We start from the raw sequence: 23,288 nt of genomic DNA, 5'->3' as shown, positions 1-23,288 counted from the left end.
TTAGAGAAACTAAGGCCAAGTTTATTACTTTATAGCACTACTGAGCCTGTACTCAATAGGTGCTCAAAACAATAGTAGGTGTTATGTATATTTACATAACAATGATGTAATTACATGACAATTCCAAAACTAATAATAAGCCTTATGTTTTGTGAAAGCAAGTTTAAAGAAAAACATACACAAGGGGGTTTTCAGACATATGACTCAGAAAGGTTTAAGATTTCTTTTTCAAAAAGGTTGCAGACGGGAATGGTAACTCACTGTGAAGTCCTAAATAAATCTAAATGTCCATTTCTCCCCTAAATATTCAGACAGGTCCAAATAAGGAATATAACATTTAAAGAAAATACTGGGATGCTAAAATGGAAAAGGTTTGTCAAGTTTGGGGAATGTGGGTGAGAAGATCACAGACCACAGATGAGTATAAGAATGGAGTTAACCATCTTTAGAGTTTTCACCAAAGGTATTTTTTTCCTTGTGCAACATGGAAACTTTAGGAGGAATTGGAGATTTTCCCTCACTGGTAACAGGCAGACACTGAAGAGAGATCATGAAGACAAGAAGATTGTGGTTAATAGAACAGCAGACAAATGGGTAATACGACAGCAACTGGATGATACTTGGTGAGATTGCTGGGATAATGAACTTCTGAGGATACCCTATTGTGAGCAGTTTGAAGACTTAGGGAGAGGAGTTTAGGAGCTGCCTCTCATATGGTGGAGACTGTATATGTGGAGGGAGAGAATCCTACTCTAAAACCAAAGAAAAGATTTTTCCCTACTCCCACTCAGACATTCTGGGAAAAAAATGACTATTTAGAAAGTGAATGAAATTCAAACTATGTGCATTTCTCTAGGAATTTTCCTTCAAATAGAACTCAACTTAGGCTACTACGTCCAGTCCACCTTTTTAATCCAAAGTGAAATGCCAAACTCAAGACCAAGAAGCATCAGAAGCAATATTAGATCAACTGGTCAAAAGGGCCATTATTAAAACTATTTATATTTGCCAAAACAAAAATCCATGTTTTTTTCACCTAGAGAAGCCAACTTCCCCCTCATTGTTTCCCTGCCCTCTCTTTACTTTTCCTCTTGCAAACATGCAAAATCCATCTTCATCTTTTCCTCTTTCTCATCTGGATGCCAAAGAAACCATTTTAGCTTTGTTTTCGTGTTTCAAGAAAGCAGCCGAAGGCCAGAGAATAGTGTGTTTTAATTCATTTTGAAAAACAAACTCTCACAGATTGATTCTTCAGGTCCCCTAACTTGGACCTGGCACATTAAGAAGTCCAAACAACTCTGCATAGTTACATTAACCGTGTTCTTGTGCTGCAAAGTCACTGGATGCGGGTAGCAGTGAAACATTCCCAAGACAATCACTAAACATGCAGAATGCCAGCCAGAAGCATGAATCACTTTCAGGGGTCTTGCTGCAGGGAGCATGAGGTTGTATTTTGTGTGCATTGACAACTGTATAGGATAAGCCAGCTGTGTCCGAGGGAGCAAAGCAACCCCTATTCTTCTGAACCTAAAGGGGTTTCCTCCTCAAAGAACCATGTTTTCAATCCCTAAACTTTGGGGCCAGATACAGCTCCAAGTGGCATTTATTGCTCTTTGGAGAGTCAAAGCCAAGCCACCATGAGCATGAAAGCTGTGTGAGCCACTCCTTCCCTCCTCCCCAGCATGGAAAGAATAATTGCCATTTCACCCTACAAATCCAAAAGAGTCTTCCCCATCCCTGGGTTCAAGCACGGACACAAGCCAAGCAAGCCTCGGATACCCAGGCCTGTTTGATTGTAGCTATGTTGGTGTATCTTGTGTACGAGGTGGGAAAGTGCTTTTGTTGTTCTACCTGATCCAGTTAGGGGAGCAGGACTAGGGGGTGCCTGCCTAACGGTCCCTAGCCCATGTGCTTATACTGGGATCTGTCCCGAGGGATCTGCACCTGGTTGGCAGTCATTTTGTGGTGGACGTGGTAAATTGCGAGTGTTACCACAATGACGAGGCCCAAGATGAGCCCCAAAATCAGGGGCAAGGTTTCTTCTAGTTGCTCCCGCTCATCCACTGGGCATTTATGCTCTGAAATGGGAAAGAAGAAAAGCAGTGAGCTCTGGTCTAAATATTCTGAATCATAAGTTCTACAAAACAAAAAGGGAAATGGAAGTAAAAAGATTTCTCAAGGAAGCTTTGGGACTATTTTTCAGAAACAGTTTTCCCTAACCAACCCCAAGGTTAACACTTAATCTTTCCACATAATGTATAATAAAAATGCATCAATTAAATAGGACAACATTTAATTATTGGATTCCTGGCAGATGTCAACAAACCATCCAGGTAATTTATTTAAAGGTTCAGAGTTTCACCATTAGACACAATCATCATCATTTTTATTGTTGATTCATTTTTAACTTTTTATTAAAGTAATATGTACACATAATACATTGTATAAAATTATATAAGTTTCAAAAAGACTGAAAATACCAAGTGTTGGTGATGATGTGGAATGACTGGAACTCGTAACACCCCTGTTGAAAAATGTCGTGACCACCCTGCAAAACCGTTCGATAATTTCTAATAAAGACAAACATATGCAGCATCTCATTCCTAGGTATTTACCCAAGGAAAATGAAAACATAAAGAACACAAAAAGACTCGAACATAAATGTTCGTAGCAGCTTTATTCATAATAGCCTAAAACTGGAAACAACCAAAATGTCCATCAAAATGGAATGGATAAATTGTGGCATATATTCATATAATGGAACACTAGTCACTAATAAAAAGGAATGAACTATGGCTACACATAACAAAATGGGTACATCTCAGAAATATTATGTTGACAGAAAATTGCCAAACACAAAAGAGTGTATACATACTGTATGATTCCATTTATATGAAGTTCAAGAACAGGTAAAACTAACTTTGTGGTGATAGAAGTCAGAATGTGCTTATATCTGGGGAAAGGAACACAAGGGAACTCTCACCTGTGATGGAAATATTGTAGATCTTGATCTAGGTGATGTTCACATGGTTGCAAATATAGGTACAAAAGTATTAAACCATACATTTTAGATTTGTTTATTACTGTGTTATTTTTTATTTATACACACTAATCATACATTTTTATGGGATACATGTGATATTTTGTTACATGCATACACTGTAACGATCAAGTCAGGGAATTTAGGATATTCATCACCTCCAGAATTTATCATTTCTATGTGTGGAGAATGTTTCAAGTCCTCACTTCTGGCTATTTTGAAATGTACAACACATGGTTGTTAATTATAGTCACCCTACTCTGCTATTGAATATTAGAACTTATGCCTATCTAACTCTATGTTTGTACTCAATTACCGACCTCTCTTTAGTCCATTCTCCCCAAAACACACACACACACACACACACACACACCCATATCCTTCCCAGTCTCTGGTATCTCTCTACCTCCCTGAGGTCAATCTATTGAGCTCCCACATGTGAATACATGCAATATTTGTCTTTCTGTGTTTGACTTATTTCACTTAATGCAATGTTCCAGTGCCATCCACATTGTTGCAAATGACACGATCTCGCTCTTTTCAATGGCTGAATAGTATTCAATTGTGTATACACACCACATTTTCTTTATCTGTTTAAGTGTTCATCCGTTGATGGACACTTAGGTTGATTCCATAACTTTGCTATCGTGAATAATGCTGGGATAAACATAGGGGTGCGTGTAATATATGTAAATTATACTATAATTTTTAAGTAAGTGTAGAGCTTGATGAATTTTTACAAACGAACATCTCATGTAACCAACATCTAGATCAAGAACACAAATGTTAGCAGCACCTCAGCATTGATTTATTTTTCACCCTCCTAAAATTCAAGATAGCTTTGTAGTGCTGAGTCTCCATTTTTTTACACAGAACCACCAACAACAAAAAACTATTCTTGGGAGACGTTCTAGTGGTCAGTTTGTCAGGCTAACCAGAATTGCATTCCTAGAAACCAGAACAGGCTCATTTGCTTCTTGTGGGTAACTGGTGTCCTTTTAACCAAAATCAGGAGCCACAAGTGAAAAATAAACAAGCTTTACATGTCTCTTCATAAAGTCCAAGTTTTTAAAGTCCAGATGACCAAGTAAACATTTAGTAAGTACCTACTGTATGCCAGTCTCCTCCAGAATCTCTATTGACATAGTCCCTTCTCTCACCTTGCCTGAGATCAGCAGAAAGGAAAAGGGATGAGCTTTTCTCTCTAATAATAATTAGTGGAGACTTACTTTCACATATACAGCTTTTGAAAACTGTATACTTGACATTCCTAGTCCCTAAATTAACAGTCAGTTCTAAGCACAAAGATTATCTGGTTAACCCTCTGAGGTACACAATATTATTATACTCATTTTACACATAAGGTAATCAAGTCATAACGATGATAAGTGGTTTGCACAGGGGTAAATGAAGTCTGATCTGAACTCGAACAACTTAACACTATAGTTGGGGCAGCACTTAACAGACCTAAACTACTGGCATTAAAAGGCTGCAGAATCCCAAGGTGGAGCAGAAAGGAGAGTTTGTCAGTTCGGTTTCCTGATCTGCATGCTGGTTGCAGAGGTTCATCCAGCATCTGAAAATTCAACGAGCTGGATACTTATTACAAAGGGGCACAAGGAAGCTTTCCAGGTTGATGAATATGTTGATTTCTTGATTGTGGTGATGGCTTCACAGGTGTATTCATAAGTCAATATTTATTAAATTACATGCTTAAATGCATACAACAATTGTACCTAAATACAACTTTTTATATGTGTATATGTGTATAAAAATACATATATGTATATGTATCTATACAATATACATATATATAATAGAAAAAGACATTCTTCTAGAAATAGCTTTTTTAAAAGATAGTTTGGCAAATGGTAAAGAAATGTTAAGGACTTATTAGGACTAAACTGAGCCTTTCTTCTTATTATAACCAAAAGGTTGGAAAAGAATTTGCAGGGAACTTTTTCCCCCACTATTTGATTCCATTCTAATGAGTCCCAACACTTTGAGGTTCAGACTGGACTGACACATCCATTGTGTCTTGTCCCTGACACATCTCAGGGACAAGACCTGAGATGACACAGTGTATCAGAAAGAGTGGCAGACCTAGAACTTCATGATGCCAGCACTGCGGTCTTCTTCTCCAATATGATACCATATTGCCTCTTTGAAGAGAACAATGAATAGAAATGGGATCATGTGGGGTAGGAATTTTGTTAACAACAAAGGTTATTTATTTTCCTCATGATAACACCCTGTTGCCCATGTAATGTTAACACAGATTGCAGGGTTTGATTTGTTTGCAGGTGCTAGTGGCAACCTCATGCAATTTTTTCTTACTTAATACAATACATTGAATAGAAGCAAATAATTTTTAAAATATTAAGAAGAAATACACTGATTTCAAAATATTTAGTAATAAGGCTAAGTCTGTTTTGAATGGTAAAAATAAAAAAATAAATTATCTCACAAAAAATAGCAAAGACCTCAGGACCTTCAGACTCTCTTCTGTGCACCATTCCAGGCTGCTACTTGAGCAGACCCCAGGCATCTTTACAAGGTTGCTCTTGTGGCCCTATCCTGTGTCTCTTCTCTTCTTAACTCTCTCCCCTGCAGAGCAATTTCATAGTTACCCAGACTGTCAGACCATGGTTTTAGCTCACTTCTCCCTGCTTACACTCTAGTTACCCAGGCACACAATCAGCCAGGAGCCCCAAATACAACATCTATCTCCCTAGGCAGAATGGGAGAGGCAATGGAGAAAGAGTTGTGTCTGGGAGCAAGAGCTTACGTAGCAAAACCACTGGAGAACATGGACAGGTGGTGTTCTGTGTGGCCCCAACTACAGGTATTCAGGACAGGGAGGGTGGTGAGTTAAGAAAGCTTCAGGAGGAAGGGAGGTTGGAGTTGGATTGGGAAGAATCCGGGAATGGGGCACCAAATGACCTTGACCAATTTGTAAAGTCATGTTTTCTCTTTTCTCTTGGTTTGTACCATAACAATGAATAAATAGATATACAGATAGATATAGTTGTAGAAATAGAGATATACATGAACTTTTAGTGGTTCCATAGATCCAGATTATCACATCAAGAGGGAGTAGATGTAATGGAACATTGTGAGGGAGAGAGATGATAGTGGGTTCAGATCCCAGATCTTCCACTGTCCAACCCTGGGCGAGTCTCTTAATCTACTAAGCTTCAGTTTCCTGTAAAATCGAGATGACACCTACTTTACAGGGTTGCTGTGAGTGTCAAATGTCATACTACAGAAGGCCAAGCACAGTGCCTGGCACAGAGTAGCTTTTCTATCATTGTTCACTATAAAAATAGAAGTCTTACACATTTAAGTCTTCTATGTACTTCTTTTAAGTACAGGAGCCTTTGGAGCTCAAGTACCAAATGTATTGTTTCTAAATGGATAGTAAAAAGAATGTCTCATATCCCGTTCTTTAAGAAAAATAGAGAAAAGTTGATACAGTATGGTAAAAGAAAGGGAAAGAAAAAATATGCTTAGAATGCTATCATGATTTATTTCTCAGATGATTATCTTTTGTTGCGTTAGGAAAAAAATAGAATTAATCACACCACAGAAAAGGGCAATATATAGAGGATACCAACTACAAAGATGTCAAAAAGTATCATAGCTAATACTAAATCCCGCACTTACCAACCCCTATCCAGTAAGTGGTCAAATAAAAAGGAATTCCTGAGCCCACTCTCTTAGCCACTGTTTCAAAATCTGCAAAGCTCTGAAAACAAAAAGTACTTTGTAATCACTTGTTTGGCAGCAAAACCTGACTTAGCCTAGTGTGAGGCTGCTTGCTGTTTTCAGTCATCCTACTTAGTATGACGTTTCACATGTTACACCACAGGAAACAGAGATATTAGTATGTTTGATTGCATGGGGCTGCCCTGACTCTTCCGTGGTCTTATGTAATCTATAAACTGTGCACTGCATAGTCTTCCTAAAGTCTAAAATATTCTGAATTCTGAAAACCATCTAGCGCCAAGGTTTTTTGTTTGTTTTTTGTTTTTGTTTTTTTAGTTCGATCTGGGTTTTAAATGAGGGATTATGAACCCATAAAAGCAGGACATGCTTTTCTCTTTCAGGCTTAAGACAGTGCTTTTAATCTCTACCTATGACCCATGGAAAAAAAAAAACAATATTTTACATGGCAGCTTAGAGCATATGTACACACAGAGACCTAAAGCAGAAGTTTGACAAACAATAGTTATCCTTGCTTTATGCATCTAATAATTTCTGCTCTATTCTATCGTTTCATTTAAAACAATGCTGCTCATGACCTACTAAGAAAAGGTTGTAATCTTTTTTGTGCAAGTATAATAAAACTAAGGACCCCTTCTCAGAATAATGTTTATGAATACATAAAAAATAAAATAAACACAATTACAAGGGAAAGTGAAATTCAGTCATCACATATTTTTAAAAGAATTTCAGGTGCAGCAACATATGTACTTCCTTATTGGAACACATACATGTTGGTTACGATTATAAAGTGGTGAGAAGCATAAATGTTACTTTGCAAGATCTGCACAAACTAATGTGAGATGAAAATACCTATGATGTCTATTGGTGACAGTCACAGGTACTGCTAGTACTACTGTGGTCTGTCACCTTCATTTGTAAACAAAGGAAGTGCTAAATATTAATCAGAAGTTAGTGAAAATAAAGATAGAAATTTTTTCCTCTGAATTCTATCTATAAACCATATATACCCCAGGGTTAAAATCTTATACTGTAAACTGATTATGCAACCCGCAGATTACAAAACAAGCTTCCTTGTTTTGTATCTGCAGAAATCTCCTCTGATTTCTGCCAGGGAGAAGAGCATCTGTTGGCTTAGCCCGGACCCCATCTGGCTTCTGCTCTCCCTGAACCCCTGACTCCCTGTCCACCTCCACAGGACTTAGGGTCCCTCATGCCTCTGCTCTTGGTGGACTCAAGGCTCCAGAGTACACACAACAGGGGCCCAGGGTAAGTGGCCTCGGCTGGAAGAGACAAAAACTAGCCTCATCATTGGAAAGAACCAGATGAAGACAAAACAAACAATAAATGAATAATCTGTGGCTGCCAGTTGCCAACAAAAGTCTCCTCAACCCTTAACCCAAGCGTACCCACTAAAATCATAATTTATCTTAGGTACTGGTTGCTAGATAAGTGTTTTATTTCACGACAGCATTTTAAAATTATATTGACTCCCTCAGATAAGCTACAAGAGTGCTTCATTGCACCCCCAATGAACAGCTTTGGGATAGGCTCTCCTAGCACCATGGACAGAAACCGTTTGAAGAGGAGGGCAAGCTTTTTGTGGGCTGTGCTTCCCTTGTTGTTTGGCAAGGCAAGATAGAGAAAGGGTTTGACCCTCTTTCCGTATGTTCCCTGGGCTGGCTCTGGACTCCTGTCACATCAGCCAAATGTATTTTGTATAGTGAGAAGTTGTTAAGGTGAGTGGGCTGTCGAGACCTTTGACTGGAGACAAGCTGATACCCTCATCGAGATGTAAGCATTCGCTAGACACAGTGGCATCACCACCCAGCTATTTGGGAGACTGAGGTGGGAAGATTGCTTATGCCCAGGAGTTCAAGGCCAGCCTTGACTCCCATCTCAAAAAAAAAAAAAAAAAAGATTTAAGTATTGGAGAAGAAAAAAAATAATAAGAGCAAGTATTGTTTGATGCCACTGTATGCCAGGAACATGACTTGCACTGTATACAGCCTATCCCACTTGCATTGTATATAACCTATCCCACTAGACTGAAAGTTTCAGCGAGGCAGAAAAAGTTCTTATATCCCAGTACCTAGGTGTAGTGGACACAGACACTGCCCATTCTTCTTTCGGCATTCACCAGTCCCATATATCCCAATGGGTTTTGACTACAGAGGAGGTCAGAAGTCCCAGGGAGTTCATGCTTCCACTGTGACCATCAGTGATAGATGGCACTTGGTGGGTAAACACTGGTTTCCTCACCCTCAGGTGAGATAATTCTGAGACATATCCTATGCTGTCTCCAGAGGACAGTATCCGAAGCAAGAAATTCTATGACTGGCTAACTCCATGGCTGAAGGCTGGGGCTCCATCTTGGAGTCCTCAACACAATTCTCAGCTGTGTTCATAACAGATTATTTCCCTTTGGCTGCTTACTCAGGAAGCCTTGAGGACCAACTGTCTAGGGTAGCATGTGTCTTGACAGGGAAGTGCCAGGTAAATCACAGGTCTACAAAACTTTCTGGATCAGCAAACCCTTCATGCGTTTGTGACATGACAGCTTGCCACAGGATGCTCTACTGGGGGGCTGGTGGATAGAGAAACGTAAGCCATGTTCATTTCCACTAACACTAAAGTTCCCATAGATCCAGGTAAAATACAGATTAAGTGGCATTTCCCAATCATGATGCTAGAAACAATATTAAAAAGCTCATGAATTTGGGGTACCCAACAAACTCTGTAAATGCCTCTCACACTCACATGCTGATGATAGCTACTCAGCAGGAGCAGCTGTGGCCCTCAGATACTAAGGACAAAAGCTCTGATACTCAAAGACAGGTTCTAGGAGGGAAGCCTTCACCAAGTCACTTCACCTCCCTGAGTCTCAGCTGCTCCATTGTAAATGGGGATCTCAGTATCTTTCTGCAGTTCTGTTTGTTTGTTTTGGTTTGTTTTGTTCGCCCCTTGAGAGATAATTAAAAAGGGACCAACCTATAGGTGATGTCTTTTAAATGCCTGATAGACCTGAATCCTGAATAAAGGGAAATAGAGGTAGCCTTCCTATTCTATTATGTTTTTTTCTGACATAATACATAAAAGTTTCTTTTTACTCAAGTTATTAGAATACTCAGGCTGGTTTGTTCCCTCCCAACGACACATCCCCCATCCCATCTCAGCCAGAAATCACATGGGGGTCTCCAAGGGAATTGCGGGCCTTTGATGAGACCCTCAAGAATTCATTGTGGAAGAACAAGGTAATCAACCCCAAAAGAGAAACAGAGTGCCTCAGATTGCAGGGGTGATAGCTTCTATTGCAGGGGTGATAGCGTCTATTGCAGGGGTGATAGTTGCTGTACAAAGTGTATTTGGTAAATAAATGAGCCAAAGATGGCCTCTGTGTATTGACCTGTAGGTGGTGTATTTCTTCATTGCAGGCTGAGACTTTAGCTTAAAAGCCTGTTGGCACCAAACTCCCACATTTTTACACATCCAATTATTTTTAAAATAGCTTAAACAAGAAAATTTGCAGCTGTTTAGAGCCTGCTTGCTTTGCATACTCCTTGAAACCTCACGCAACAGCTGTTACCCATTGAAAAGACAGGGCCTTGGAGTTATAAGGCCCCAAGGCACTGCTACCTCTAGAAGCTCTGGGACCCATGGACTCCCTGCTGTGCCGCTGAGCAGATGTCGCCTAGACTCATAAACCCCTCTCCAAAGCCCCTCTGCTTTGGCCATTCCCTTGTCCTCTTCTTTTTCTGGATGGCGGTCCCATAAGCCTCCCTCTGGACAGTCTCCTGCTGTGAGGGGCTTCCCTTCTCATAAAACCCTGTCCAAGTGTCTTCCAAAGAGCATATTGTGCCCTTAATCCTTCAAACTCTCTATAGTGCTCCATGGGCCAGCAGCATCACCTGAGACCTTGCTAGCAACAGAGCTTCTTGGGGCCCACTCCCAGACCTAAGTGAACCCAACTCTGAGTGCTAACAATATCACCACAGTCATTGCACGTTGCAGCTGAAGGTTCATGAGCAGATTGCTGGGCTGAGACTTTTGTTTGGGGATCAGTGTAGTAGCCAAGTACAATGCACTAAAGGGACTCGTGTGATAAAGATGTCAACCTCCATTTGGACTGCTCTCAGCCCTTGTGAGTGTCCACATACTGACTTTATGGACCCTTTCTTGATTTTCTTATAAAGTCTATTCAGTAGACAGATGTGAAGACTGCCAGGTATGACCCCCTTACACAAGGAATAGACTCTTTGCAGGAAACCATTATGCTGTGCTGGACAATGGCCACGGTCCAAACACGTGAACACACAAACACACACACAAACACATACACACACACGAACACACAGACACACCCCTGCAGTAGGTGTGCAGATATATGACATAATACTCCCTCCCCATGCAAGCATATTCCACTCACACACACACACACACACACACTAAAAGCCCCCTGAGCTTCTATTCTGGGGACAAAGGCCTAGTGCTAGATCCTGAAAAGGCAACCAAAAGGAATCTTTAAAATTCCACCAAATCGAAAATAATGATCCCTTACAAAACACAGTCGGGGCAGGTGCTGAGAGGCACAGACAGGAGGAGCCAGGAACAAAAAAAATGCAGTCACACAAAGGCACACTGATCCAGTGTGTGATTCTGAATGAGGCTTGCCACCTCCCAGGAATGTCAAGGGGTAAGCCCGGGGACACCATACACAAGAGAACATCCTAATTATTAGCCAGAAAAGCCTGGAGTGAGACAAGTGTCATTTGCTTGTGACTTCTCTATTCGCATTTAGGAAGTTATATGTGGTTATAAACTCTCTATCTATCCAGCAGCCTTCCCTATCTAGGACCTTGAAGTGGATCAGAATTGGTTTTAAAAGAAAAGATACCGTTTACTCCATGCAATGAATTGTACGGAGTTTTAGGAAAGTGGCTCTGCTCCTTATTCAGTGCTTATTTATTCTTACTTTATAAACAGTTCTAAAAATCTATGAGGTTTGATTTCTCAGGCCAGAGCCTGTTTGGTTCCATCGGGCTTTTGAGCTAAAGTCTCAGCCTGCAGTGAAGAAGCATTTTCTCACTTGAAGAATTTCTCATTCTAAGCAATGACTTAGAGATAACACAGAATGGTAAGGAGCTAGGAGAAGCAGCAATTATAGCACCAGTGGTAACAAGAAGTAAAGAAATGCCTAGTAACAGCTAATCAGCAAAAACTAGAAAGTCATAATAAACTATTAAGAGTACCCATATAAACTCAAAAACATTTATGGCAGGGTCCTGGGCACTAGGAAGTGACATTACATAGTCCAATTATTTTCATAATAAATTCCTTGTCATCAATAATCATAATAAGTCAAATTATATTTGATTGTGCTTAATATTTTCAGTTTAAGAAAGACACTATTACATTTTATAAATACTTCCATAAACAAAAGGATTTTAAAAACCTGTTAAGGTCTTGACACAGTTTAGTAGCTCCAACTTTGTAGAAAATACATTAACATGGGACAACCTATCCTTACACCTGAACAGGTAAGTGTGACACTGCTTTACTAAATATATGACATTCTGATTTGCATGATATGGCAGCATTTGGAAGTCTCTACTAATTAAATCCACACTGTCAAAATATAAACTCAGTCAGAGTTAACTGGATATCTGCAATATGCCAAGCACTGTATATTAGGTGCTAATAATATAAAAATGAATAAGAAATGGGCCCTTTTCTTGAAGACAATTTAACTTAGGACTTCTTAAATGCCTTCTCAATAATCAAGGTGGAGGGTGGTGCATTCTGTTCAGTAATAGGTTGAGTGGAAGCTGCATTTTATGAAAGCCAGATACCTTGGAAAATGACCATAGATGAAAAAGGTGGAGATTCTCTAATATCCTGAACATTGGAATTGTTGTATTCACCTGGGGGTCTCCAACCCAAAGAAAGGCACAAACAAAGCAATCAAAATTTTTTCTGATTTTTTTATCCATGTAGAATAAACAGAATATAAAATGTAATAACCTCCTTTGTGAGGGAGAGAGAATAAATGACATGAATCCACTTATCCCACACTTGCCTAATGTAAATTGTTGCCGGACTTGAGCAAATTGCAGAAATTTTGACTCCCCTTGTGCCCTACCTCTGCGGGGGTGCTGAGAATGAAAGAATGTGGTTGACCTGAACCTGCCACAGCACAGCTGGGTCCCCTTTCAGGGGCTGCACACACTGAGAGACAGCCTTGTTCCACACTCTCAGCAGAAGCAGCTGGGGTTAAATGGCTCAGCCTTCAGGAACCCTTCCCTCCTTGGAGCTTAAGGACATCCTCCTCCTGAAGGTGCTTGGTGGAAAGACTTCGTGGGTCTAAGACCTATGCATACACACCCGCCCCCACTGCATTCTGGATGTGCAGAAACTTGGACTCACAGCAGCAGAAGCTTCAGCTAGAAGTATCCAAGAGGACAAGAAGAAACTGAAGCCCAGAAATGCAAAGGCCCTTCCCCCATCTGTAGCTCTCTAGATTAACTAACTTCTTGAAGATTTTAGCTGCTTTCTCCTTGGGAAGTTTGCATCAAAATTACAGTTTTTTTCCAAAGTGACTTTTTAAATCTTTCTCCCTATAAAGGTTCATCTTTTGACAAAGGAAAGAAGATGGGGAGAGAGGGAAAGATGAAATATAAGAAGGAAGGGAAGAAGGTAAAGAAAAGAAGAAGGAGGAAACAAAGGGAGATAGAGAAGAAAGGACTAAAGTGAAGGAAGACAGGGAGGAGGTTGGGAGGGAGAAAGAAAGAACTACTGAGAAAAGTTCATACATTCAGCTTATTGTTTTTTTAGTCTTTGAAAATTATTAAAGAGACAGACAGTGTCATTTCAACCTAGAGGAAATCCAAGTGGTAACATCCTGGGGCCCTGGTAGGTCCCTCTCCCATCCTTCCTGAAATAAACTAGGTCTTCTTCCCCTCCATCCCCTACCAGCTTACCTTCACTGAAGACAAAATCTGAGATAATGTCAAAAGGTTGGATGTGGACCGCAGACAGGATCATGGTGACCATCTTCTGTGGATCACTAGAGGCTAGTGAAATGGTTTGTTGTGCTTGACACTCATAGGACTTCCCAGCGGGGGTGACCAAGGCAGAGAGGTGGTGCGAGTTGGCTGTGTGCTTCCCAGCTACAGCAAGATCCCAAAGCAATAGTTAGGCCCCGCTTGCTGGCAGAACTCTCATTGTTCCTAACCTAATGTGCCAGAGAGGTGGTTGTTGCCTCTCAGTTTCAGACCCCACACCCCTCCTGTCCTCTCTGTTCCCTTGTAGGGCTAAGGGCTCTACAAATGGCATCAAGTGGTGATGAAAGACAAACACACCTGTTCTCTTGAGAGCCAGGGCTCTTTCAATATTAATTCGGAATTCCTGTTTTGAAGAGGAGAGTGATACCTAAAAACGCAACCCTTGTTACTGAATAAAACCTAGGCCGGGCATGGTGGGTCCTGCCTGTAATGCCAGAACTTTCGGAGGTCAAGGTGGGAGGATCGTTTGAGCCCAAGATTTCTAGACCAGCCTGAGCAACATAGTGAGACCCCATCTCTGCAAATACATACAAGAACACACACACACACATTACAAAATGAGTCTGGCATGGTGATGCAGGCCTGTATCTGGGGAAACTGGGGTGGGAGAATCTCTTGAACCCAGTAACTCACTCCAGGCTGCGGTGATCTATGATGGTGCCACTGCACTCCACCATGGGGACAGAGTGAGAACCCATTTCAAAAAAGAAAAAAAAAAATCCCTAATGATGGAGATTCCAAAGACACAGAAGGAACAGTGACTTGGTTTTCTACATTTCACATGGGCCTGACAAAGCCGGACAGATTGCTGGTCCACTGGATGCTTGTCCTTACACACATACATCCCCTCTGAAGGCCTGCGTCCCATTGCTCCTTTTCTGACCTAAATTTGAGTTTTCCTTTTTCCTTTTTGGTCGAATTTAACTGGGGGACATCCTGCATGTAAACTTTGATGAAAAAGAAAAAATCCTCCTTTTACTGTGATGACAAAAAGGGGTGAAAAGGGAAAGATGACACATGCATTTTTGTGTATTCATTAAAAATCCTTTCCCAACTCAGGTGCCTGGGTGATGAAAGGCCTCATTAAGAATGAAACAGACAACTTATAAAGAATAAAATAAATTTAAATGTGGTCTTTGATGGTTTCTGCAGATAGGAATATTGTTATTTGGGGGATGAACGCTCCTTTTGCCGAGGAGGATCTGGGTGAGTTGTCAGAGGGATGGGCCAGAAACGCTAGTAAATTATACATGGTGCAGAGTCCACTCTCAGGTGGCTGCAGTCGATGACTGAATATCCCGTGCGAGCCACGCTGCCATGCGCAAAAAGACACTGAAGGCCGTCACATCCTGACCGAAAAGGAAAGTCGCACTGCCCCCTTGCAGTTTTAGCGCATAAGAAACAAAACCAGGGTGCGGAAGAAAATTAAAATGCAGCTTTGCCCTTCTCCGTGGTCCTTCAAAGGCCAAATCATAAGAGGTCGTTTTGAAGCACCAGGGAACGGCAGATCTTCAAGGGACTTCTCATCTAGGATCAGGCCACGGGTGACGTTTGGGTACCCATGCCTGTGGTTCCTGGCGGATCTACAAGGCCTGAGACCCAGAAGACTCATGGGCACTCCCGCCTCTTCCGCCCTAAAGAGCAAGCCGAGAAAGACTTGGCCTGGGAGCGCAAAGCCTGGAACGGTTTCCAAAACCCTGAGGAATTCTCTCTCCAAGTCTGCTCTGCGAGTTCCCAGGCTCCTTCCCCAGCCATGCCGGCCTCTACTCACCACTGACTGCGTCTTTGAAGTGGGTCTTCTCGGAGGAGTCATAGACAAACTGCACTTTGCTCAGCCTCCAAGTCGCCTCAGGTCCCTTGGACGTGTTGTGGCTTTCCTGTTGACCCAGGGAGGCGCGCTTCAATCGCCCCCGCAGCGTCTGGGTTCTTAAACCCGGGGCCCGCCACTTCCCACACCCACGCGCAGCCTGCGTCCCCTCTGCCCGCTGGGCTCGGAGTTACCTTTACAAAGAGCATTTTGAGTGCGTAGGCGCGATCCACCCAGAACACTTGCAGCTCCGACTCGCTGTGGCCACAGCGGCCCTTCACCTCAGCTCCCCGGGTCAGTGCGATATCAGCCTGTTCTGTGATCAGCTGGGAACACAGACGCCCCGCGCCCCCTCAGCTCGCCCAGCCCTGGGGCGGGGGCTGTAAAGGGCGGCGCGTCCAAACTCTGGGTTGCACGCTTGGGCGCTCCTTTGCGCGCGCGCATCCCAGGTTCCGGGAACATGCAGTTAGATGCTCTACGTGCAGCCCCGGCCGATAGGGAAGCGGAGAGAAGGGGGTTTACTTTCAAAGCAGGCAGGGGAGCAGAAGGCATTACAAGCTGGAATCCCCATGCAGCATTCGGGAGCAGCCTGCAGGGGTGTGGGGAAGAAGGCGGGCAACCCAGATTTCCGAAGGGCCTTGAGGAAGGGTGCCCTTCGCCCTGGAGCCCTAGGAGGAAGCTGAGGGGGAAAAGATTCCTTACATCTACGTAATTGCTGGCCCACACATCATAAGGTACAATAAATTTGGCTGCAAACTCTGCAATGAGACACGTCGTCCCATTTTCCCGCACCACAAATATATCTTTTTCAGGGTTAGTGGAAAGGCCTGAGAGATTTTCCACTTCTTGTTCTGCCATGATTTGAGCCATTGTATCTGCGGAACAAACAAAACAATTCCATCAGTTCAGGACTCAGAGAGCCCACGCGCCTCGGGCGCTAGGGTGGGGAAACAGTGGTCTGCAGGCTTTGGAGTGACAAAGTTCTCTACCAGCAGCTGCGCGCTCTACGAGCCGTTTCTCTAGCCCGGGTCTAACAAGCTTCATTCCTTCCCTGTTAATTAATAATGAAAATACGATTTTAAAACTAATTTAAAAATCATGACTTTGTTTGTAATATAGCTGATCGTTTTCTACATCTTGGGATTTTAAACTAAGTATTTCTTGCCAATGCTCTGACTTCACGAAGCTAGCCTGTCTAGGCTCTGTCTGCAATATGCCACACAGGTGTATGGCTCTCACGGGAATTCCCTGCCACCGGCGGGGGAGGCCCTGCCTCCTCCCCTAAAAGAAAAAAGAAAGAAAAAAAAAAAAAAACAGCAAAACATTAAGGGCCATATTTTTTTTATCTTAAGCTAATTGGCTTTACTTTGCCGGCTCTGTTTTCTGCAAAGAGTGCATCCCGTCCTCTCTCCCCGTCGCCAAATCGCTACTCACGGAACAACATCAGGAGAACTCGAAGTCTGTCGACGCTGGGGACCGCTCTTCCTTGGAGATCCATACTCGCAGTGCAGCGAATGAGGCCAGCTGTGCTACTGCAGAGGCCGCCCGAGAGGGAATCCCTCAAAGTCGCCGCTGGAGTGGGCCGGGGTGAGCGAGGGGCGGGGGACAGAGAAGGAGGAGGGAGGGAGCGCGTATTCTGTGAGCGCTGGCTAGGACTCCGTGTGGAGTGCGGCACCGACAGCTGCTGGCAGAGCAAATCAGCTCACTGCAGAGGAAAGGACCGCGCGGCGAGGGAGCTGTCCACGGCTGCGAGTGCTGAAAGCAATCCGATTGTGTGGCAGGAGTGGCTGTGGCTTGGCTTGTGCGGAGGGCCAATGAGATTTGGGGGTACCTAAAATTCTCCCTGGTTCTGTTTCCTGTTCTGCAATTGCATCCGCAAATATGCGTCTGTTCTGAGAAACTTAACACCACCCTCAGACTTCTTAAATCTCCTTATCAGGTACAGTTATTACATGGTGTAGATACCATACCACTGGAGTTAGTCTTCTGAAAATGCATCTGGTTCCTGGAAGAAAACGGTGGAGCAAAAATTGTTGCTGCTTTGAGGGAGGAGGGCTATGTAGGAATAGAGAAGAGAAAATGCTATGGCAACAGTTTCCTGAATTTGGAGACATCCCTTTCTCTCCCTTGCTCTCAATGAGCTCATGGGTTTAAAGTAAAATTGACGCCTCCTCAAACGAAGCCATCAGACAATGCAGTAGCTCCATGTGGGCTTATTTTCCTGTAAATTTTGCTCCCGGGAGCATGAGGACTCTGAACTCTGGGATCACCTATCCTCTTGCATTATACCGTGACCACTCTGCCAATAAGGGATGCAAGCAAATCAGAAGTTTTTGAGAGTTATCCATTATCTCTTAGGACAGAAATTTTAGAATTATGCCCTAAATAATGTCACATAGTTATGTAAGAAAAACACACACTGATACTACTCTAAAGCCTCTAGTGGAACAGAAAAACAAATATTACTGGGCTAATTCCTATATTTACATGTTTGGTAGCTTGCTTATTTTTTATTTTTGCTCTATAAATCAGAATACAGCTTTCAAAAATACACATGCAGTCCTCATCAATTGTAGTGATGTCCAAATATTTTATTCCTTAGAAGATATTTCATGATGCAAATAAATGTTGTATCAGTAATATAATGTTATAAAACAATGTCATATCAAAGGGAAAATTGCAAAGTATTTAACCTGCATTATCTAATTTGATTCTCTCCAATCTTAGAAGGTAGGCAAGGAAAGATACAAGTTACTGTGGTTTTACATACCCCAAAACTGAGGCTCAACTAAACTAAATGACCTTCCCAAATGTCACATGGTCAGTTAGAATTAAAATACAAAAATCACATGCTTTAACTCTGTAAAGATTATCTTCATTTCTCCTTACATAATATTTTTACTCCATATTTTGATTTCCATAAAAATCTTTATTCAATATCAAATAATAATCGGAAACCTGAAATCTCTATCATTAATTCACATTCTTGAAATTTATAGAATGCTCTTTTAAATATAATCACATTCTGACATATCTGCCACAAAGTATCTATATAATGCTTTGGCTTTCAAACATATTCCTATATCAATCATTAGATCACTAGCAATTCAAATTATAAAGTAATATTAAAATTGATACTATATTTTGACATTTTGACTTTCATGTTTATATTTCAGTGTTTCATCCAAACATTTCTCAAGAGCTTTACAAAGATGATTATATATAGAAGAATTGGTACAAATTTTACAGGAGAACTTAACAGAAATGATTTTATACAGAAGATTGATATAAGGTTAATTCTTACCAGTTGAAAGTGGAAGATATAACATTTGTATGTGTTACATTTTTTCATGTTGGCAATTATTATTGATCACTTATTTTCCTGCAGTAATGGAAAACTGGAAAACAATGAGACATGTAATGAAGTATTTCTTATCTCTCTCTCTCTCTTTCTCTCTCTCTCTCTCTCTCTCCAGTATTTTATGAGGACAGAAATTAGTAGATTTCAGTTCAGGATTCACTACTTATTACTCTTGTGATCTTCTAAAGATTTTATTTTTTCTCACCTGTAAAATTGGTAAAATAACTCAGGGGATGGCTAGTTAGACCAAATGGGCCAATGAATATAAAAGCACTCTAAACAAATTACAAATAGATCCATCAACATTAACCGAATATGTACTACTTCCGCTATGCTTGATGTTTTGAAAACCAAAAGATATTTATCATTACACAAGTAGGAGAGATACCTATAAGAGATTATGACAATTTCTCTTATGACATGTTATTGCAGATATCTTCATTACATAAGTTGCTAAAAGATCAACTGAATTAATTATCATCTGCCTTAATGATAAAAGATTAAATGAGTAGTAGCATTGGTCATTGATCTTAAAATGTTGTAGTTGATTTACAGATCAGATGGTTGTTCCTTTGAAAATTACACCTGATATAAGTGATCTCTTTGTTGACACTGGAGAGTGTACCCTAGAGTACTCAAATGAGTTGAAAAAAGAAAGGAAGCAATTTTAACCCTTTTTTGGGGGAGGATTATTTTCAAAGCACAATCAGTTCAATGACTTTTTAATGTTTAATCTTAAACATGGCTAACAAATGCCCATTAATTTATCATCTTATCCACTATGATACATTGCAATAGGAGTTGGGTCATTATACCTACAACTTTCACTTACATTAATTAAATATCTTTCTAATCATTCTGAAAAAAGTCTTTGGTTCTCTAAAATAAGCAAAGAGGTGATCAAGGAGCAAAATTTACCATTAAATTGCATTTTAATATATTAACAATGTTTCCCAGAATTTGTTCTATTTTTCATTTCTCAAGTCTAAAAGATGGTAGGATAAATTGACAAAAATATGCACACCTGCATAGGTGATGACTGTGTCAAATTTTATTATTGCTGTTGGTGGTCAATAGAAATTGTTACGGTGTGATGTGACCTAAATACACTGGATTTGGGATCTCCTCTAGATCCTTTAGGTCCTTCAAAGGCTGTTTTTCCATTCATATAGATACTTACTGAATTAGCCTTTATGAATCTCATGCCATTGAGTGGTTGCTGCTTTATAAAAATGCAAGAAGAGGCCCCTGCATAGAACTTTCAATTTAGATGAGAAAAAATAATAATTTACATAAAGATGCCAGTTAGCCTGGCACAGTGTCTGCATAAATGTTTAGGGGGAAAAAAAGTAAGACAGGCATCCCAGGTGGGAGAGTGGTTGAAATTGACCAAAAAAGGCCTCTTGGAGAAGGTGAGTCTTGAAAGAAGTTGACAAACTGATGTAGGGTGGAAGGAAGGATGCAGATAGAAGAAATGTCTATTGAATAGGGAATCAATGCAAAGATGTAACTCTTCATCTGTCCATATTTATCCATTTGCAATAAAAAGCAAATTAGGCCCTAAATTCACAATGCCTTATGTACTATAGAACCCCTATTTTATTTCCTTATTTGATAATTTACCCACATATGGCATATGTAAAAGAATGGTATATGTAAAATTTATTCTAAATAAAATTAAACTTTTCAAGTTGTTAGAGGCATCTTTTTATACTTGGTTGTGCAAGCAATTGACTTGTTTTTGTAGAATCAAGCAACAAAATTACGAAAATTAATGAACAATCCTAATAAGAAAGGCATATTCATGAGCGTCAAAAGGAAAAGGCTGGGCTTTGTTGCAGCTGAAATTTGGTTTATTGGCATTTCAGTCCACTTTACATTAAAGTGTAAAAATGTACTCCTTGCTCTGTTGTCCCCACAGACATCAAGCCATCCCTCTGCAACCCACACGCAGACAATGGAAGCACACCCGAATAACAGAAGCAGAAATAATTTAAACAAGCAAGATGCACACAGCTGTTAAGCCAGACTTTCTACTCACCAAAACCTTTTCTTGTGTTCAGTTTGTCACAGAACAATTATTTCATTTAATCATTGCCTTCGAAGACCTTTGCAACCCTTTCTAGGATCTAAACCCTTGTGGGATAGAAACTGAAAAATAAATGTATGCACAAGAATTATTTTTCAGTTTCTATCCCACAAGGGTTTAGATCCAGAGCAAAGAGTACAAAAATAAGTGTCTGCCTGAGCAATGTATGCACCAGAATATTTTGCGCATACATTGCTAAGCTCTAGAATCTTTGGAAAGTATAGGAAAATTGAGTTTAGGCTCCAATGCACTCAGTCTGCATGACCTTGGTATAATTTCCCTCATCCTAGTACTTCTTTGGTGTCTCCTGCATCTACTCTAATGAAACAATGGTTATTTCTGCAATAAGGGTAACCAGTAGAGGAAATAAACCACCAGAATGATGGCCTTTTTATTGGCTATGTTCACACTAAGTCCTGAAAAAAAAAAATCATTTATGAGTTCATTTAGAAGAATTGCCTTCAGCATAGGGGAATATAGAGAAGAGCATCCTTATAGTAAACCCTGAATAAGTAAATGGTGAGGGGCCAGGTAATCATTCCTCAAAATTTCAGTAGCAAATAAATCAGTTTTGTCTTTTGAATCTGTGATTAGTTAACTGTTTTGGTCAGTCTTACATTTTGGGTCAGTGATACACAATTCACTCTGCTATCTCAGCAGTGAGGAAAACCTTGTTAACTTGTGGGCAGGGGACCTTTCTGTAAGGTTGAATTAAAACTCATTTGAGGATTTTAAAAAATCTTTAATAAGTCTGTTCTCCAAGAAATGACATCTGTCACAATAGGCCTAAGGTTAGACAAGCTGTGTCTCACGTAACATATTTTGCTACCTGAATTCTGTGACAATGCAGTACCCTAAAAATCTCTGAGATATCACAGGAGTTCATTGTTCCCTTGATTAGTCTCTCTCTCTCTCTCTCTCTCTCTCTCTCTCTCTCTCTTTGAGACTCTCACTCTGCCGCCCATGCTAGAGTGCAGTGGCACAATCTTCACTCACTGCAACCTCTGCCTCCTGGATTCAAACTATTATCCTGCCTCAAGCCTCCTGAGTAACTGGGACTACAGGTGTGTGCCACCATGACTGGCTAATTTTTTGAATTTTTAGTAGAGACGGGGTTTCATTATGTTGGCCAGGCAGGTCTCGAACTCCTGACCTCATGATCTGCCTGCCTCAGCCTCCCAAAGTGCTGGAATTACAGGTGTAAGCCACCGTGACCGGCCAAGTTACTCTTTTAATTGTCTAGCTGAAATTATCTGCATATTAACTTGAAAATGTGTTTGGAACTAAGGAAAATTTATATTAATGGCCTTTGGGAAGGAGGGTGAGAGCGGAGTCCAGAGTCCACTGTCTCCTATTGAAGCTTTGCTGGCATTGTAGCTGGAGTCCTGGAATTCCCTGGGGTGCTCTGATGTAAGTTGAGGATTTTCTCTCTCTCTCTCTCTCTCTCTCTCTCTCTCTCTCTCTCTCTCTCTCTCTCATTGTGAAAGCGTAGCAAGATGTTTTAGTAACAAGGTAGTCCAAAGAGGAGAGTGTATTGGAAAGGCGAATGGGATGGGAGTCTAAGAAGCGATATGTTAGTTATGACTGTATTACTCTATTAGCGACAACATCTGGAAAGAGTGGTTTCACTTCTCTGGTCTTCGACATACCTTTCCTAAAGGATCGCTCCAAGACTACATGCCCCAAGCCTCTGAGTGATCTTAGTAGGGAAGTAATCTGAGCAATATCCTTTGGATGATGTGGGTGGGTGCTCGGAATTTCATTATTAAAATTTAATATCTGAACATGCAGGAAGTGTGCGTTGCTCAGGACACATGGACCATGGTCTGCGGCGTTACCTTTGGATGGCGCGGCGGTAGGTTGGCCTGGTTGCTCATGGCTCAGTATCTTTGGGCTGGCACGTGCGCCCACTACGGACTCCAGACTTGACAGCTTCTGCCGGCAGGAAGGAAGATGCACTCTACTGTTGGGCGCTTCGCTGCCTGCACCCCTGCCTCGCGATGTCCTCAGCCTGGGAAAGACGTCAGCGCTTTGCACCGGAGTTGGGTTGTTTGGCACATTCGAGCAGCTGCTCCGGGTATAGCGGTGGATGATAAAACTCATGCCTACTTGCAAAGGCAAAGTCCACACGGGCTCCAAAGCTCAGGGAGAGAGGTCAGTCTCGGGGCTGGAGCTGAGTATGTTCGGGCCATGGCGACAGGAAC

The 23,288-nt window shown here is 41.3% G+C and overlaps 1 protein-coding gene across 2 annotated transcripts; it reads right to left on the bottom strand.

Annotated features, from left to right (window-relative positions):
- Positions 1 to 1,193: 1,193 nt before the first annotated feature.
- Positions 1,194 to 17,754, bottom strand: LAMP5 (lysosomal associated membrane protein family member 5). Of its 2 annotated transcripts, XM_025399629.1 has the most exons (6): positions 17,069 to 17,754; positions 16,337 to 16,509; positions 15,829 to 15,960; positions 15,599 to 15,704; positions 13,744 to 13,932; positions 1,194 to 2,078 (listed from the first exon to the last, which is right to left on the bottom strand). In XM_025399629.1, the coding sequence occupies exons 1-6, from the start codon at positions 17,130 to 17,132 to the stop codon at positions 1,900 to 1,902; spliced, it is 843 nt and encodes a 280-aa protein (XP_025255414.1). In that variant the 5' UTR covers positions 17,133 to 17,754; the 3' UTR covers positions 1,194 to 1,899. The 2 variants fall into 2 exon arrangements, with proteins under 2 accessions (XP_025255414.1, XP_025255416.1); XM_025399631.1 differs by lacking the exon at positions 15,829 to 15,960 and having other exon boundaries at positions 17,069 to 17,634.
- Between the last annotated feature and the right edge of the window lie 5,534 nt (positions 17,755 to 23,288).

Source organism: Theropithecus gelada, chromosome 10 (assembly GCF_003255815.1).
Source record: "Theropithecus gelada isolate Dixy chromosome 10, Tgel_1.0, whole genome shotgun sequence".
Lineage (NCBI taxonomy): Eukaryota > Metazoa > Chordata > Mammalia > Primates > Cercopithecidae > Theropithecus > Theropithecus gelada.
Note: the sequence above shows the minus strand (reverse complement) of the source record. Positions and strands in the feature narration are given on the sequence as shown.

Excerpts from the sequence above, each read along its gene's own strand:
- LAMP5 (XM_025399629.1), bottom strand. The coding sequence starts at position 17,132 with ATGGATCTCCAAGGAAGAGCGGTCCCCAGCGTCGACAGACTTCGAGTT. Across the intron at positions 16,510-17,068 it reads AGTTCTCCTGATGTTGTTCC|ATACAATGGCTCAAATCATG; the intron begins GTGAGTAGCGAT and ends TTTGTTCCGCAG. Across the intron at positions 15,705-15,828 it reads TCAAAATGCTCTTTGTAAAG|GAAAGCCACAACACGTCCAA; the intron begins GTAACTCCGAGC and ends CTGGGTCAACAG.